Source organism: Boleophthalmus pectinirostris, unplaced genomic scaffold (genome assembly GCF_026225935.1).
Source record: "Boleophthalmus pectinirostris isolate CB_2022bp ecotype Guang Dong unplaced genomic scaffold, ASM2622593v1 HiC_scaffold_19, whole genome shotgun sequence".
Lineage (NCBI taxonomy): Eukaryota > Metazoa > Chordata > Actinopteri > Gobiiformes > Gobiidae > Boleophthalmus > Boleophthalmus pectinirostris.
The window spans coordinates 12586769-12603858 of NW_026571140.1; the positions used below are offsets into that span (position 1 = coordinate 12586769).

Below are 17090 nucleotides of genomic sequence, written 5' to 3' on the forward strand. Positions count from 1 at the left end.
GAAAAATATTTAGAAAAGCATGCATTCTGACTGTAAGCAGGGTTGGCTCTCCACAGATCTGACCTGTAACTTGGTCTGGTTTGGCCTTCATGATGATAGAAATGTTTAATACCATACTGTGAAACATTCCAGACAGAGCAGTAACATCTCCATGCAGAAAAGCATTTCACAGACCCTCCACCAGAAAAGTTATACCTTTCAGTACAAGTCCCAACTAATCTCTGAGCATTGTCATAATAGCAAACTCTACGTGTCTATATTTACTCTATGTTACAGTCATACCTGGAACCGGTGTACTTCTACATCTACACAGTCTTCTCGCTGCAGGCTGTGTACGTCATGGCTCTGTACCTCACAGCGTGGCTCCTCTCAGGGTCGTGGATGGCTGGCGCACTCACCGGGGTCTGGTACATCCTCAACAGGTGGGCAATAGCTGTGTGTGTATTTATAGAGCCAGGAGACAGGCAGAAAGAGACATACACACAGACACATACACACAGACACGGGCAGGAGCTCGTCTGCTGTCAAGCCTCATCTCACTCAGCTTTGCACTCCAGCTCAAGTCTCTGCTCTGCCATTTTAAAAAGAGTTCTCTACACTGATACAGGTTTATGTTTTGGGGTTTGTATCTCGATTTCTGTTGTGTGTAAACAGCAAAAGGTCGTTCTTTAACACACAAACCCTGCATATTTACAGAAATATAACCGAAAACAGTTCTGTTCCATTTTGTGATGTCATGTGGTAATAGAGGAAGTGCTCTACTGTGTTTTTAAAGTTCATACACCTTCACAAGAAGTTTGTAATTTACATAATATAGGATCTTTAAGTAATGCTACAGCATTTTATTGGCTTACTTTCACATTTATTCATTAATAGAATCGAAATACAACTTGTTTGCAGGATTTATTGTAATACATATTGTATTTTTCAATCCACAATCATTTTTTTAAATCTTTGAAACTACAGTAAGAAAGACCTTTCAGGGCATAATCGCCAATAAGATAATCGCCATTTTATCACCAGAATTTACAGAAAAAAGTTACTTGGCCATGATGATCGTTACTACATCATTGTTGTTTCACTTATTTCGAAGTAAATACAGCAACAGCTGTTTAAATATGGAACTTATTCATAACATAACATTACATTTTTAAGCTATCAGCAACTTTAATCATTATTGTGATATAATCATGAGATCAAATTTCCATATCTTCTGATTCATCTGATTGCTCGTAATAACAACTATGTCTTCAGAAGTATAAAGATAGATTAAGCTTATGATTTACTTCCAAAACTCCTTTCTGCTGTTGTTTATATAAATCATTGTAATTCTAGTAAAATGTATTTGTGGACTAATAAAAGTTTCACTGTCGCTGCCAGTGATCGATTACGTGACTTAATGACTAAAGGCCTACAGCCCTAATCCTCAAATGCAATTTTCTTTAAACATGAAAAGGAAGAAAAGGAAGTCCAGACTTTTTTGTTACAGACTTTTCAATGACCTAACCTTTCCACTGTTGTTGTACAAGATTTTGGTTTGAGATGTGAACTGTATGGTATGGCCTCCTATTAGAGCGAGGCCAAATGTTAGTATAAGTTCACAAAGCATGCTGGTGCTTTCTGTGCTGTCCTTTTAGATCAATACAGAGGCTAGGTTTCTGTGCAAGACCTTTTGAAGCATAGCGATGAAAGGTCGCTACCTTTTTACAACTTTTTGACTCGCAGAGAGTATGATGTATAGATTATAAATAAGACCATTGGACATTATTGTACGCACTGTTGGCATTTCTTATTCACTAGAAGCTGCACACAGACAAATATTTAGCACAGCACGAGTCTTGTTGGCTTTCCAAAATACACTGAATGGAAAAGAATCGAAGTGGGTTGTGTCCATGAAAGTTCTCAAAAAATAAAAAATGTAAAGATTTCTGCCTCAGTGCTGTGGTGTTTCTTTGGATTTTCAGCAGGCTTTTTGGCAACAACTACAATTTTAGAAGGTGATAAAATTAACTTCTGTTGCAGGTTATATATGCACCAATATCCATATTTTAACTCAAATCTAAATAAATTAACAGGCTTGAATACAACTACTGTACATGATGACTTTTTAATCATTGAACGGAGAGATGAATCTAGAGAATATGTGGTTTTCAGTTGTTTATTATGTATGCCCAAAATGCAATGTGCAAAAAAAAAAAAAAAAAAAAAAGGTGCTTGTGCAAAGTGAACATTCAGTGCTCATAGAACCATAGTTACATTCACAATTCTCAAGATATTGTGCAAGCAGAGTATATAACTTACTGAAATAGGCTCGTAGTCCTTCTAAATTTTTATTAAGATTGCGTTTTAGACATTTATTATAGTCAGTGATGTGCTTGGGTTAATATTTTTACGTGAAAAATGTAACTACCTTTGTTTTGTTTTGTGGCACTGGTTAAACTAATAATGGCATTTTAATGTTTTTAATAAGGGAAAATCAAATCGAATAAAACAAACTGAGATTTATCTTTATAGTCTCATCGCACAACTTTAATTTTTCAGCAGCAAATACTAACAAAACTTTCTTTTCAGGATAGATACCACTCGTGTGGAATTCACCATCTCCCTCCGAGAGAACTGGTCTCTGCCCTTTTTCGCTCTTCAAGTCGCCACTATCACGTGTTATCTCAGGCCTCAGCTTTCTATCCTACAACAGGTACACACATTTCACCACAAACTAGAAAATATTTAATCAAAACTCTATACCGTTGTCTTGATTATCCTCAGTTGTCCAATCCAGGCAATTACTATAGTCTCAACTTTATTACACCGGAGTTATGGGACCACTCAGAGGTCATAAAATTTTATAATGTGTGTTTTTTTTTCCTTTACAGAAAGTGATGGTGTGGCTTATGTACGTAACCACCTTTTGTTTCTGCTTGACATGGCAATTCAATCAGTTCATTCTACTTGTTCAAGCTCTCATCATTTACACTCTGGATTGTACAGACTTCCTTTCAACGAAACAGGTCTGGTACCTTTTTAGTCTCTAAAACAGGGGTCTCCAACCTTTTTCCTCCAGTGAGTTACCATTACAAAACCAAACTGCCAGAGCTAGTAGTTACAGCGGTCACAAGAAATGAGGTACAGTATGTTTAAGTGCCACGGCGAGCCTTAAATGAGGTACAGTTAGATGCCTATGGGTCAATGACATGACACCTAAATTTTCTGTCCAATTGCAATTTCTTCAGTTAAAAATGTTCAAATTTCATGATAATTCACCACATATCTGTAATGCCTCTGACCTCCATGGAACTAAATCAGTTTTTTTCAGAAATCATTAGTTATTATGAGTGTTTTTTGCTACTTAAAGTGTTAAAATGTCATGTGGTGCAACTGTCCGCCTTTAACTGCAGATTTTTTAACTTCTTTAAAATTACTCTAAATCTAATCAATTTTATGTTTTCTTTTTTGGCATATTTTCTGAAGTGTTTTGTAGTCCCACATAAAATTTCTGCTTTCTTACATTTCATATTACTCAAAACTTTGATTAATTCCCCAACCATGTTTTAGAAAATAAAAGAATTTTAAGATTATTGGATTGGCGGCACGGTGGCTTCACCAGGGTATAGAGTGAATGAATAATGCTGTATGAATGAATGCTGAATGAATAATGCTCTGTAAAGCGTCTTTGGGGACAGAAAATGTCTGTGAAAGCGCTATATAAATAAAGACTTACTTACTTACTATTATTCTCGGTCGCACCACATGACATTTTTTAAGCTCCTAGCCAATTCATGTACATACAAAAACACTAAAAATGCTTCATATAAATGTTAAACATAGATTTATACATACCTGACATTTTAAATATTTGAAAGTTTTTTATATTTTAAAATTTGCCTGTTGAAAATCCTTATAAGTCATTGACCGTTACATAAACATAAACCATTATCCATTTATTAATGCATAAAGTTAAGCATTAAAATAATACATGTACAATGGTAATAAGTATTTAATTGATCAAATTTCATTTATTCATTACAATATATATAATTCCGAAATCTCTTGGCAAGCTACTAGGAAGGGGGTGCTACAACTACAGGTTGGAGACCCCTGCTCTTAAACATTGAACTAGTGACTATGAATTTAGTATTTATTGTTTTTATTTGAATACTTTTACAGGTGACTACTTTGTATCTCGTCCAAGTGAGCGGTCTTCTGAGTGTGTGGCTTCTTCAGTTCTGTAACTCCATGCTTCTTGGATCACTGGTTCTGAGTTTCATTGTTGCTGCACTTTTCGTCCGACACTGCCAGGTATCGTTATGAAGCAGCGTTCTCTGTTATGTAAATGGCTTGTTTTGTGTTATTTATAGCATGTTTTACTGTAAATAGGATCCAAATTGTGATTCCAGTTATTTTTAATCTTCGCTCATACACTTGAAGAAGTCCATAGGCTATCCTTTGTCAGAAAAGCCTGTGGTTTGGAGTTCAGACTTTGGAGTAACAAATTTAACAATTTTCTGCATTAACTTATGTATTTATTATTACGCTATTTCCTCATCTATGTTATAATGTTGCTTCTTCATCATAAACATACCTTGAGTTGTGTTTTGTTCCATTGTTTAACACTTGCCTGACCAGCCAGTCCCTTCTACATTCTGTTTGACTCCAGAAGGATCTGTAAGCGGAACATAGCACATGAAAAACCTCTGTCCACATTTTAGATGATCCAATTTTAGATGATTTCCTTTAGTTTTGTATTTTTTTATTATTATTTTTTTGGATAACTGTAATATGTCTCTCTAATTTAATAATGGGCATTTCTATTTTGTGTTTCCAGTCTGGTTTGAAAACGGGAAGCTTTCTAGTTCGTTTGGGCAAGCTGCTTCTTCACACTGCCATGGTCCTCCTCCTCACCTTCACCATCAACTATCTAGCCAAGGTACTTCCTCTATTTTTTCTCCCTTAAAGGTTGTATAGAGGATTTTCCAAGGAACGAGAAATCCAGCGACTGTTTGTCCTTTTTCAAATGTTGCGCATGCGTGAAACCACCCCCCTCCCCTACCCCAGCTCCCTACGTAGAAACGCCTTCTCCCGCCTCCTCACTTTACGCCAGAAACAGGTTTGTTTACAGCCGGTGCGCTGCACATGACTTGTAAACAACTAACTACAGTGTTGGTTAGGCAAGGTGGAGAAGTGAGGAGCGGGGGGAGCGGGTGCGCGGACATTTCGTTCGCGGACGAGAAGTGAGGAGCAGGGAGAAGAGCGGAGCAGGGAGCAGGGAGAGAGGAGAGAGGAGAGGGGAGCGGTGCGCGGAGATTCCGTGCCCGGAGAAGTGAGGAGCAGGGGGAAGAGCGGATCGGGCAGCGGGGACAGGAGCAGGAAAGGGGAGCAGAGAAGGTTGCGCGGAGATTCAGTGCGAATGAACTAGCTACAACACGCAGCAGCAAGCGGACTCTTTCTTTGCCTTGAAAATTACGTTTTCAGACATAGGATATCGCTTTCGTGTCCTGAAAAACATTTGTCTAGCTCTTGGAAATAAAGTACGTTTTCATAATAAGCAGAAGTGACCTGTCCAGGAGTAATTTGGCGACCAGTGCGTCAGTCTTTAGACCCTGCGTCTGCTTCAGTCGCGCCATCGCTGGAATGAATCTTCAAGAATCACCTTAGTTTGGCTTCGCTGCTTTTCCCCTTGTCTTCTTCTTTCAGCAATCTCAAAAATGGACTTTCTTTTGCGGCTAACTGCTCCTGGATTCTTGTCGCCATTGCAACAAACTTTGTGCTAACTGCGAGGAAGATATAGGTCAAAAAAAGCCGCTAAGAACTGTTGCATTGGTGGAATAAACAGCGTCTCTGCGGCTTGCGTCTGTGGACTGCGTGACAGTCGTACGTAAACCACGTACCGGCGACGCGCAGGCAAGTCAGTTACGCTAGAAACGTAGGGAGTTTGATTGACAGCCTGTCAGCTCACAGAAAACGAGGCAGTGTCGTTATCTATTGGCAAATGTTTAGCCCCACCACATCCAGAGTTGATGAATTTTTATTCTCTTTTTTTTGGTCATCATAATTACAAGGCTACTGCATCTCTATAATGCTATCATTGACAACTTGAAACAAAAAAAATCCTCCATACAACCTTTAATCCTGTTTCCGCGTTTTTCATGATGTATTTTATGTTGAAATAAAGAAAATGTTGAAAATGGTGTTCTTTAACATAAATGTTTGTGTGTTACAGAAAGCCCTACAACTCAAGTCCGATGAGCATATCTTTAAATTCATCAAGTCAAAGTTTGGCCTTGGAGTGACCAGGTATGATTGACAGCTCTAATTAACACTAATGAAGCTGTAAATGTGGTGACAGCACATTGAAATGCAGTGATCGTAGTCCAAGTTTGTTTTCTTTGTCAACAACAGAGGCTGTAAATAATGCAAGCAGTCGAAAGCAATAGAAAGTGAAGTGTACATAAATGTGGGCAATACAGTTACAAGTAATGTATTAATTGGAGGCGCATGTTAGTGTATTAGAGTAATTTCAGGCTAATTGTAAACAATGAGATCATATATTTCAGTTTTTCCTATTACACTAATGATCATTTTACTATACCAAGACTTTGAATGGGCTGTGATTGTGCTTTTTTGTTTATTTATTTACATTTACTTATTTTCACATTAGACTTAAACACTCCTCCCCATATTATGAATATATTCTCTGATTTATGCAATCAGGATTATCAGTAAACCAAATAATCTTTAGATCCCGAAATGTTAAATGTAATAGTAACTGTAGGCTGTGTTTTTGTGGCATCTCAACATTCTAATACAGAGAATTCTATAAAAAAACAGGAACTGGCTCAAAGTTCAATGTCCTCTCTGTCAGCAGAAGTAAACAAAACTTAAATTATTGTTTTCTTAATAGCTTCAGGAAATGGTGCAATTATTCCACCCCAAAGACGCGTGTTGTCGGTTGAAAGGACTTTTAACCATAAGATTAATATGACACGCTAATGATTAGGTTCACCAGTTGTTGATCATAAATTTGGATGTTTCTTTCAAAAATAGTGGATCTCCCATAGAGTTATACAGACCCCTTCTGTCCATCTAAAATCAGGACATCATCAGATTCTAGACAGTGAATGTCACTGACTGGGATTTAGGTAAAAAGACTGCAAAATATTATCTCACTACTTCCTGTAGTGCTGGTTAGATTACATTTGTAGTCAGTAGTTTTGCAAAGTAATCTATTACTACTCTGATTACTATATTTCAAAAGTAATTTGATTGGATTGGATATTGAATTGTTTTTGGTCCATTGCTGATTCTGCATCTGACACCAGAATATGACATCCATGCTACCTGTTTATCTTTTTTATTGTTTCATTAATAAAATTAATGGACAAAATTTTAGTAGTAGTTAATAGTACTAATAGTAATAGTAGTTACATTAGTAGTTACTGCCTTACTAAAATGGTAATCTGATTACTGCAATCCCTTTGTAACTAGTTACTGCCCACCACTGTTCTTTTATGCTGTGTTGTTTTCTGTCACACACATGCACACACACACATCTCCACCTTATCTGTGGCTGTATTATTCACTTAAGCACAGAGTGTGTTACATCACCTGGAGTGTGAGTCTGTGTGAATAATAGATGCAGGGGTAACGCCAGAGGACCTCCCATCCATCAGATAGTGCCACTATAGTACAGAACTCCTCAGCCACTGGATAGCTGCTCTGAGGTGGCAGATAACACAAGCCACACAACCCAGTTTTCAATTATTCAGAAGGAGACGGCTAATGCACGTCTTTTACTCTGTTCGGCTCTTGCCGGGGTGGGCTGACAAAAATGAATATCTCAATATTCAGACAATATTTTAGCACCGCTTCAGGAGTGTGCTAAAATGTGCTTGTACCTGTCTATCTAGTAAGGTTGCAACTAACAGTAATTCTTTTGATGAATCAATGAGTTGTTTAAATCACAAAAGGCTGGTGAATGTGAGACTTTCCTAAATTGTACCCAGACAAAACAGATGAAAAGCCATTTCAGAATATCCTAGTGGACCATATTTACAGACGAAAGAACACAAAATGTCTGTATTTCCTGTGTCATTTAAATGTAATTTCTTTCTTGAGCTGAGAGCAGAGGTTTTACACAACTATTTCCCTAATGATTAATCAATTAACTTGTTGCAGCCCTAATATCTAGGCTACATACACCATAGGTAGGGAGGTAGAAAGGAACAGTACAGGAATGGTAATTTTACATCTACGGGTGAGTTGTTGTATAGTAGTATGGTGTGTGGTATGAATGTAATCCTGTATTTTTCCCCCGTTGTTGATTTTTCTTTTATTGTGTTTTGTGATATTTCACTTCTCACTTCAATTATGTCTGCCTTCAGCTGTTTATCGCACGCGCTACAGCTCATCCTCAGAAATTCTGCTCCTAAACTCTTTCAGGCTTGTCAAAATGTACTTTATTGTTTGTTGACACACATTATCAAAGCATCCTTCTGTTTCTGTCCCATCTCTGCCTCCGCATCCTATTTTTCTTCCGTTTCTCCATGTGAAAATGCTATAAAAATGTTGATTTTTGTGATAATATTGTAATGGCAGTGTACATTTGAAATTACTTCCATGCAATGTAAAATGCCTGTTCTATGAACTACACATTTTATAGGTGATAGCTTTAATATGCACCCCTGCTGGTTTAGGAACAGCAGTAGAATTACAATGAGACTAGGGATGGGAGGCCATTAGCTGCCGTATCAGAGAGGCCTTATTGAGGTTATTGTAGAGTGGTTTTAGTAGTAGGAAAGGATCTGTCAACACAATGTGAGGAACCTCTTCTACTAGAAAATGCATGAAAATTGTTTAAGAAAAATCCTACATATAGTATCTTAATTTTTGGTAGTATCTAGTTTATTCCGTAAAAATATAACTTGACATTTTATACATGCTGTGTTAATGTTTGACGTATTCCACTAAAACCTGATTATAGCGGAAAACACTAACTCTAAAGTCTTTCAATACCTCATTATATACATGGGCATTTCTGTACCATATTTTTGTAACTATCCTTTCCCTTTGTAGAGATTTTGACGCGGGCCTGTACCTGTGTGAAGAGGCGTTTGGAGTTCTGCCCTTGGACACTTTGGACCGCCTGGCTGGGACCCTGCTGCTCTACCCCTATGTACTTACACTACTGCTGCTTGTAGGGGTCTTCACAGTGACTGCAGTTCAGAACCTCAGGTATGGGGAGCGATACATTTTAGTGGACAATATGTTTCAATGTGCATGGGCAATACATTTCAGTGAGTAATACTATAGTTTTTGTATTGCTATACGTTTCACTGGCCAGTACTTTACAGTGGGCAAAACGCTTCAGTGGGCCAGTACATTCTAATGACAGTGCAGTTCAGTGGACAATACTCAACTGTGTGCAATATGTATTAGTGGGCAATATGTTTCAGTGCCATTGAAGCTGTTTGGAAAGTCTGAAATAACTGTATGGCAGCATTCATTGAGTAGCCTCTTGGACTATGAAATGAAACAACATCCAATTAATAACCTATTTAGCATGCAACATCCAATTAATAACCTATCTATTTCAATTGGAACTGTGCAACTCAGAAAGGCTAGATTTTTTTTTTTACTAATAGCACAATAACACACAGGCCTTATTACCCTGTGTTAAAATTATGTATGATTTTGATATCAATGTATTGCAGTGCTTGGGATTGTGTATTACTTTGACAGTTCATATTTCAGTTTTTGCTCAAATTGTTGAAGTTAAAAGTTGAGAATGTGCACTCTGAACTGAATCTTGATTTTAACCAAATCACAAATCTAATTGCAGTGGTAGCAACAAAAAAAACCAAACATTATTAGTAGCCTAGTAACTGCTAAGGCCAAAAATGTGTTTTTTCAGGGACCCAACTGAATGTGTTGGATTTTCTGTTGATTGAGTTCATTCTTTTATTTTTTTCTTTAGTTATAAATACAGTAAGTATATTTTCTGATGTTTCCAACAAATCTACATAGCTATTTTGGTCAAACAAAGTACCCAATGAGGTTAATGTATGCAGTCCTTTCTATTTATCTCCCAAGTTCCAAACTTTGCTTTCACATACTTAATATTGAAAAGAGAGCAACCTTTTCCTCAATACTAATTAATTCTTAAGTGTTTGGACATATTTGGATAATTAGAGAGTGTCTGATTGGCTGGTTTTCAGCCATCATTCATTTTTAATGCTTATGCGGTGCTGTGATGAAGGCTTGAGTGCATTTTCATTTTCAAGCGAGTTGGTCAGAGTAGATGGCATAATGTGAGTTAATGAAAAGTCCCTAGCGTGGTAGAGAACATTCCTGTTTGAAACAAGTAAGGAACATTAGGTTAGCCATCAGGAAGCAGACACGCTCACAGTGGTTCATTCACTCCGCTGTGCCGTGTGCTCAAAACACTTTCACTTCATGCTCAGAAAATCAGAATATTCCACTAGCCGCTGCCTTGCAAAGCAGCCTCCGCCTACGGTGCAAGGTGAGGGGCCACAATGAACTAATCGCATTAGCATATCAGCTCGCCCTCTACCGGAGGAGACACCCAGAATACTAACCTCATAGAACAAAAGGCTATTTGCCAATTCAGGAATTAATATAATCTACTTTATCCCACCTCACGTCAGAAGAAGCAGCATATCGGATTTGTATTCAAATGGAAGCTGGATTTGGTCTATCTGTGCGCAGGGAGGCCAGACAGCGGCAGTGACATCACCGCCCCTGGGCCCTTTCATTGCGTGTCTGTGCACTGCCGACTCCAGTAGACAGGCAGTAGTGGGTGTCTGCCTGCAAACACCAGAAATCTGAATAATATATCTGTGCAATATTAATTCCACCCACCTATCCTTCTGTCTTGGCTGTAATGTTTTATGTATCAATGTTGTCTTTCGTGTCACCGCCACAGCCCGCCAAAAGGAGCGTCTGGCGAGGAGAGGAGACGAGCGGTAGCCTTCCGACCAGATGTGGCGTACAATCTTTTGCATACGATGTTCTTTGGCCTGCTCGCCTTCAGCACGATGAGGTAAGCTCGCGTATGTGCTTGTGAAATCGCCGGTTTATGCTCTTCTAGCTACCTGAGGATACCCGGGATCTAAATTTCTGGCAAAGTGGCTCTCGAGAATGCGTCCCTTCCCCTAAAAGCCTGATTTTTGTGCTGGTGAATAGCAGCTGAAATCCAAGTGCCTCTTACATCACTAAATTGGGCTACTCTAACCTTGATCAGGACCCTTGCTCTGAGCGCTATGATATGTGGTTAAGTCTTGCAAGAGCACTCTCATAGTAGACACACGGTTAAACATCTCATAATTAATGTTTGCTTTCGAGGACGGAAGAAATTCAGCTGTTTTTTAAAGCTCAAAATCCAGGCGCTCATGTAACTAAATAATATCATGTTTGTTTAGAAAATCCTCCCATGGCTTTGAGTAGAAGCGTTTCAATAATACTACTTGCTTTTAGCCTTTAATACAGTGTAAGTAATATAACTTACAGAAATCACTAGGGTTGTGATAAAAGGCTGTTCTTGTTATCTACTTGTAACTTGTCTATCTTTCCTATTGAGCCAGTTGATCACAGGAAATAATCAGTTGCATTTTCCAAAATTGGCACTCTAACTTTTCTGGCTGCTTGTCACCATGGAGAAGTTATTGCTTTGCCTGGTACAGTCTGACATTAAAATATACTGATCTATCTTGCATTTATTCAAGTTGAGGGTTTGTTATTGCTCAAAAAACTGCATTCTGAACATAATTACCTCTCCACAGATCTAACATGTCATTTGACCTGCTTGTGTCACCTGATTGTCTCCATGGAGATAGAGAAGTTTAATGCAATGCTGTGGAATATGCTGGCAAAGTAATAACTTTAACCACCTGAAAAGTTGCACAGTTGGTTTAGTACCCTAAAGGTGTATTGTGTAACTTTTCTGGGGAAGTCCTGCTTATTTCTATGCATAAGGTGTTACTCTGTCTGGAATGTTCCACAGTATGACATTAAACAGTATGACATTAAATTACAGGTGGTTTTATAGCTCAAAAATACCTAGAAAAACACACATTCTGACTGAGCGGTGTCACCTCTTCACATACTTTAGTCTGATTTGATCTCCCTGAAGATAAAAAGTTTTAATACCATACTGTGAAACATTCCAGCGAAAGCAATAACATCTCCAAGGAGATGTGATGCTCCCTCCACCGGAAAAGTTAGACAACGCACTTTTAAACTTTAAGCCAATTCTTCTTGAATTCAGATTTCAAAAAAACCTTAAAACAACTCTTGACATGTTCAACTTTCATTGTAACAAAAGATAAAACTAAGTAAGCCAGTGTCTTCTGGAAATGAAAACATGGAAAGCAAGGTAGAAAGGTGCTCATAAAACCCAAGGCCATCCTGAGTTTTGGCAAAGCTGCTTTTATACCATGCCAAATATGGAGCTAAGTTCAGCTAACCTCTGTATTTCTGACAACAGTGCTGAAAAGTCTGTCAGTGTACACAGGCCAAGTGTTAACATCTCTATTTTTGACTGTGAAAAAACGACTTGAAAGAATAACAGCAGTATTCACAAGACGTTATCAGTATTTATTTTTCAACTAGTTTGAACTGTAAGGGAAACTTTTATGGGGAACGGCCCTTGTCTCCATGGGGCTGTCATGTGCCGAACTAGGTGACACCACCAGGTAAAGTTACAGGTCAGATCTGTGGAGAGGCGACCTTGCTCACATTATGAATACATGTCTTCAAGGTACTTTTGAGCAATAGAAACAGCTGTTATTGAATGAATGCATTTTTCGTAGATAATACCATACTGAGGAGGATTCCAAGGTCAAGGCCAAGTCATAACATCTCCACAATGGCGCAACCTACATCAGAAAAGTGACATAATATGCCTTTAATACTAGAAAAACTGATACCTGTTTATAGTGCCATATAGTTCTGAAGATTTATTACGTATTTTTCAATCTTCAAAAAGTGTTAGTTGAATGATACAAATGCTACTGACGGTACACGAACACACTGCATGAATGTCTATGTGTCTTCTTGGTAATCTTATAAACTGGCAGAGTTTGACAAATTTGCTACACTTTATGTTCATTATAGCTATTACATAAAAGTAGCATATTCAATTTTGTTAGCCTCCACAAAATATCATGAAAATATAGTACTGAAAGATTTGGATATTGTTACATCCCTAATCATGAGCCTTCCCACCATATCTTGAGCTTTCCCACGATATCTCAATAAATATTGTACCGTGAGGTTCGTACTATGACGATATCGTATCGTGAGACTTGGACATCGTTACACCCCTACTCGATACTACTGATTCCGGTACCACAATGATAATAAGAAACACACTCAACATTATAAACTTACAACATCATAGTACTTTCTTTTATATTATTATGTGGTTTTATATGTCATCCAGGTAGGTCTTATACTTGTTCTAATACAGCCAAGATCATTATAAATCTACTCAGGAAAGGTTAGCATTTGTCTTGTGAATGTGACTTTTTAGTATAAATACCTGCTCAAATAAATATCTAGTTTCCATATTATCATCTTGTAGTATTTGGATCACAAATTTTTACACGGTGTTCTATAGTTTCTTCTTACATTATATTTGAGACAGGTACAGTGTATTAATTGTTGTAAAAAAAAACCTCAAATGTGCTCTCATTATTAATAGTGGAACTCTGGCCACAAAACATTTGAGGCTGACTTGTTTTCACCTTAACCACCGCTTCTTCAATTTTACACTCTGCTACACATTTCAGCTTTGTAAGTCTGTTTTTTTTTGTTTTTTGTTTTTTTTTATTCGCTCTTTGTCGAATTACAAAGTGTTTGTCAGTTGTTTAGCACTTTGTTTTTAACTTATTTATTTTTTTATTTACAAAGGCAAATTCTTGTCAACCTGTTCGAAACACAATTATCTTTGCTTAGTAAATTTTGTAGACGGTGTTTCTTTGGTGCTAGTTTAATTGCTTTTTAAAACTGACACGTGGGTGGAATCTTTTTTTATTTTTTTGTTAATTATAAAACATAAATGCACTGATATTACTTATTTAAAGAAACAAAAGGACTACCACTCTTCTCATGTCAATACTGAAGTAATCAATACATTACTTTATATGCCTCCAGTAGAATACATTTATATAACAATAGCAGCTACCTTATTCTTTTGCTGCTTTTGTCTCTGTTCAGGATGAAGTATATCTGGACGGGTCACATGTGTGCAGTGGCAGCCTATGGAGTGTGTGGGACTGAGATCTGGACTCTGATTTTCAACACTCTTCGATGCAACACTAAATTCCTGGTATGTGTTATAAGATACTTCCAGAAAGCAACACCAGAGAGCTGAAAAATTTGAAAGCACATTCAAAGTTGCATATAATGCTACTCAAGTAAGAGTAAAAAAGTATTTGCTAAAAGTACAGCTCAAGTAAGAGGAATGTAAAGGGTAACTGTTGGCTTGTACCATCTGATTTAGAGTATAATTTGAAGTTTATGTGATTGGAAGAACAATATATTAAATAATGCGTTGGTCGATGTTGATGACACTTGCGCTGTAACATAGTGTAGGCTTAAAGGTTCACTGTGTAACTTTTCTGGTGGAGGGTCTGCCACAATGGAGATGTTATTGCTTGGCCTGGAATGTTCCATATATAACATTTAACTTATCCATCTTACTTTTATTCAAGTTACAGGTGTTTTTATTGCTCAAAAATATCTTAAAAACCAGGCAAAGCCATAACATTTCCATGAAGACAAGCAGGTGACTGATACTCCACCAGAAAACATTGTGTACTTTAATATTGTTAGATCTTACTGTCTATTTAATGCCTCTCTATTCTCAATTGTATAAATATGTAAATGTTGGTGAAGATATGAAGTAAGTATGGAGTATTAGTCTAGGAAACAATTTTGCAAACCTGTAAAAGCAATCATCTGTACGGTAATGTGCATTGGTTTACAAATGATGTTGGTTCGGTTTCTTCAATTTTATTTTTTCATAACAAATCATTTCTTTCCTACTAATTCAATTAACAGCGCACAAATTAGTTTGAATACAAGAATAGTTTTAGAGTTTAATCTTTGTCAAAGTGGTTTAAGTTTTGGCAAATTAGAATACACTAAATGTGGCTCAGTGATGATGCTCTGTACTTTTTTTCAGTTCACTTGATGCGGCTAATTGGCCAGTAATACTAGTGTGGTGGAGACGTTTGTCTTAGAGCCATAATTTTGGGGACTGTATTCTAAGGCCAGAGATTTGAGGTGTTTTTCTTTTTCTGACAGGCATTGTGACAAGATTTACAGTTTTAGGATTCTGTTGAAAGTTCACTTTTTAAACACGTTCAGAAGAACTGACAAAAAACTGAAATGTGCATTGACAAACTAATAAAAGAATCCCATTTCAGAACATGTTTGAACAGATCTAAACTACAGGGTTAGCAGTTTTTATACAGAATAAGACAGGAGAGTTTGCTGCTTGTTTAAGGAAATTATGGCACTTCAAAAAGCCTTATTGTATCCATTCAAATTGCAATTTTGTTTCGACTGTGTGATTTGTTTTGCAGCCCTACTGTATTCTTTTAAGATATGAATTTGGCTTTTAGTAGTACTCACTTATATTTACTTGAATAATCTTTAAAAGAAATAGCACTTTTCTTGCAGCATGCTTTTACTCCTACTTGAGTAATATTTCTGTAGACGTAACAGTACTCTTAATTGAATAAAAGTTTGTGTTCCTCTTCCCACTGTGAGTAAGTCTACAAATGACAAAAGCGTTATGTTGACAATGTGAAATGATTGAACATTTGTGTTTCTTGCACCGCTCCTGCAGTTATGATTTGGTTCGTCTGTTGTCTGGTTTTTGTGTCTGGTATTTTCGAAGGATAAAGTTCTTCCAATTATTTCAAATTACAAAATCAGATAGTACGTACTGCCAGTTACTCTTGAGTTGTACCTTTCCTTCTCAAATACTTTTTTACTCTTAAAGATGGGACAAGATCTTATGCCACAAGATCTTGAGAGACAAAATTACCACAAGACCAATGATCTCATGACACCCCCCCCCATGTTTTACGTTATGTATTGGATTAAAAAAAAATTGTTTAGTGCTGCTGAGTTAAATTTTTTGAGAATCAATAGTCCCAAAACGTATCGCTACAATGACAGCAGAAATATAAAATAAAGTAAAACAAAAAAGGTGAGGCCAAAATTGGGAACTGGAGTGCACAATTTATTTTTTTAGAATGTCAAAATCTTTGTTCTTTTAGGTCCAGTCTCATGTCTCATCTCGTATTGTGGAAATTGTATCTCGTCCCACCCTTGCTCTTGCTTAAGTAATTTCTTGGACCACTACTTTGTACTTCCACTTGAGTATATAATAATATTTTGATGTAATGTTACTCGTACAATTTCTGGCTACTCTACCCACCTATGACTGCAATCCACATTATTGTACCATCATTTCAATTCGAACTGTCCTTCCAAATCTCATATAATTCTTCCTTTGAGTGCATGACAAATTCAGAGCGAACATAAATTACCACCTTTTAGCTTTACACATATATTAGCCGTGATAACTTGGCTTGAGGATAACTATCTCTCAATCCAGCTCCTGCCTTCGCTGAGCAGCCAGTCCCTAGACACCATAGCTGTTTATAACGCACTGGTTAGGAAAGGGAGCGAACCATAAAGCTGCCCAGTTTCATTATGAAGACTGGGGCCTATGTAGCAGAGATAAGCGCCCGACGTGGCCACTAGGGGTCAGTGTGTCCCTAATGTGGCAGCTGCAGGCATCAGATAAGCTGGTATGTGTTGTGCTGTCTGGCGCTTATCTCCCTGTTATCTCATTCACTCCTCATCTTAATATATTCCCAACATTATTTTCTTAGGCTGACTCCGAGTTTGACTGCAGTTGATTCGATTAGATCGTGCCATTTCATTGGGGCTGTTTTCTCTCTCTCATTTCGCAGTTAAGGCTGGTGACGTGCGCAGTTCCACTAGTGATGATGGCGTGCCTGTATTATAAGGTATGGCACTTTGTCTTTATGCTC

The 17090-nt window shown here is 37.4% G+C and overlaps 1 protein-coding gene across 2 annotated transcripts in view; it reads left to right on the top strand.

Annotated features, from left to right (window-relative positions):
- The window catches only part of dpy19l3 (dpy-19 like C-mannosyltransferase 3), a 78089-nt gene that overhangs the window by 20354 nt on the left and 40645 nt on the right, over positions 1-17090 (top strand). For both annotated transcript variants that reach the window (XM_055154959.1, XM_055154960.1), the window contains exons 6-15: positions 277-422; positions 2572-2695; positions 2874-3008; positions 4165-4296; positions 4823-4924; positions 6218-6291; positions 9070-9228; positions 10940-11056; positions 14233-14344; positions 17010-17066. In XM_055154959.1, the coding sequence (XP_055010934.1) occupies positions 277-422; positions 2572-2695; positions 2874-3008; positions 4165-4296; positions 4823-4924; positions 6218-6291; positions 9070-9228; positions 10940-11056; positions 14233-14344; positions 17010-17066 (1158 nt within the window). The remainder of the gene's footprint in view (positions 1-276; positions 423-2571; positions 2696-2873; positions 3009-4164; positions 4297-4822; positions 4925-6217; positions 6292-9069; positions 9229-10939; positions 11057-14232; positions 14345-17009; positions 17067-17090) is intronic.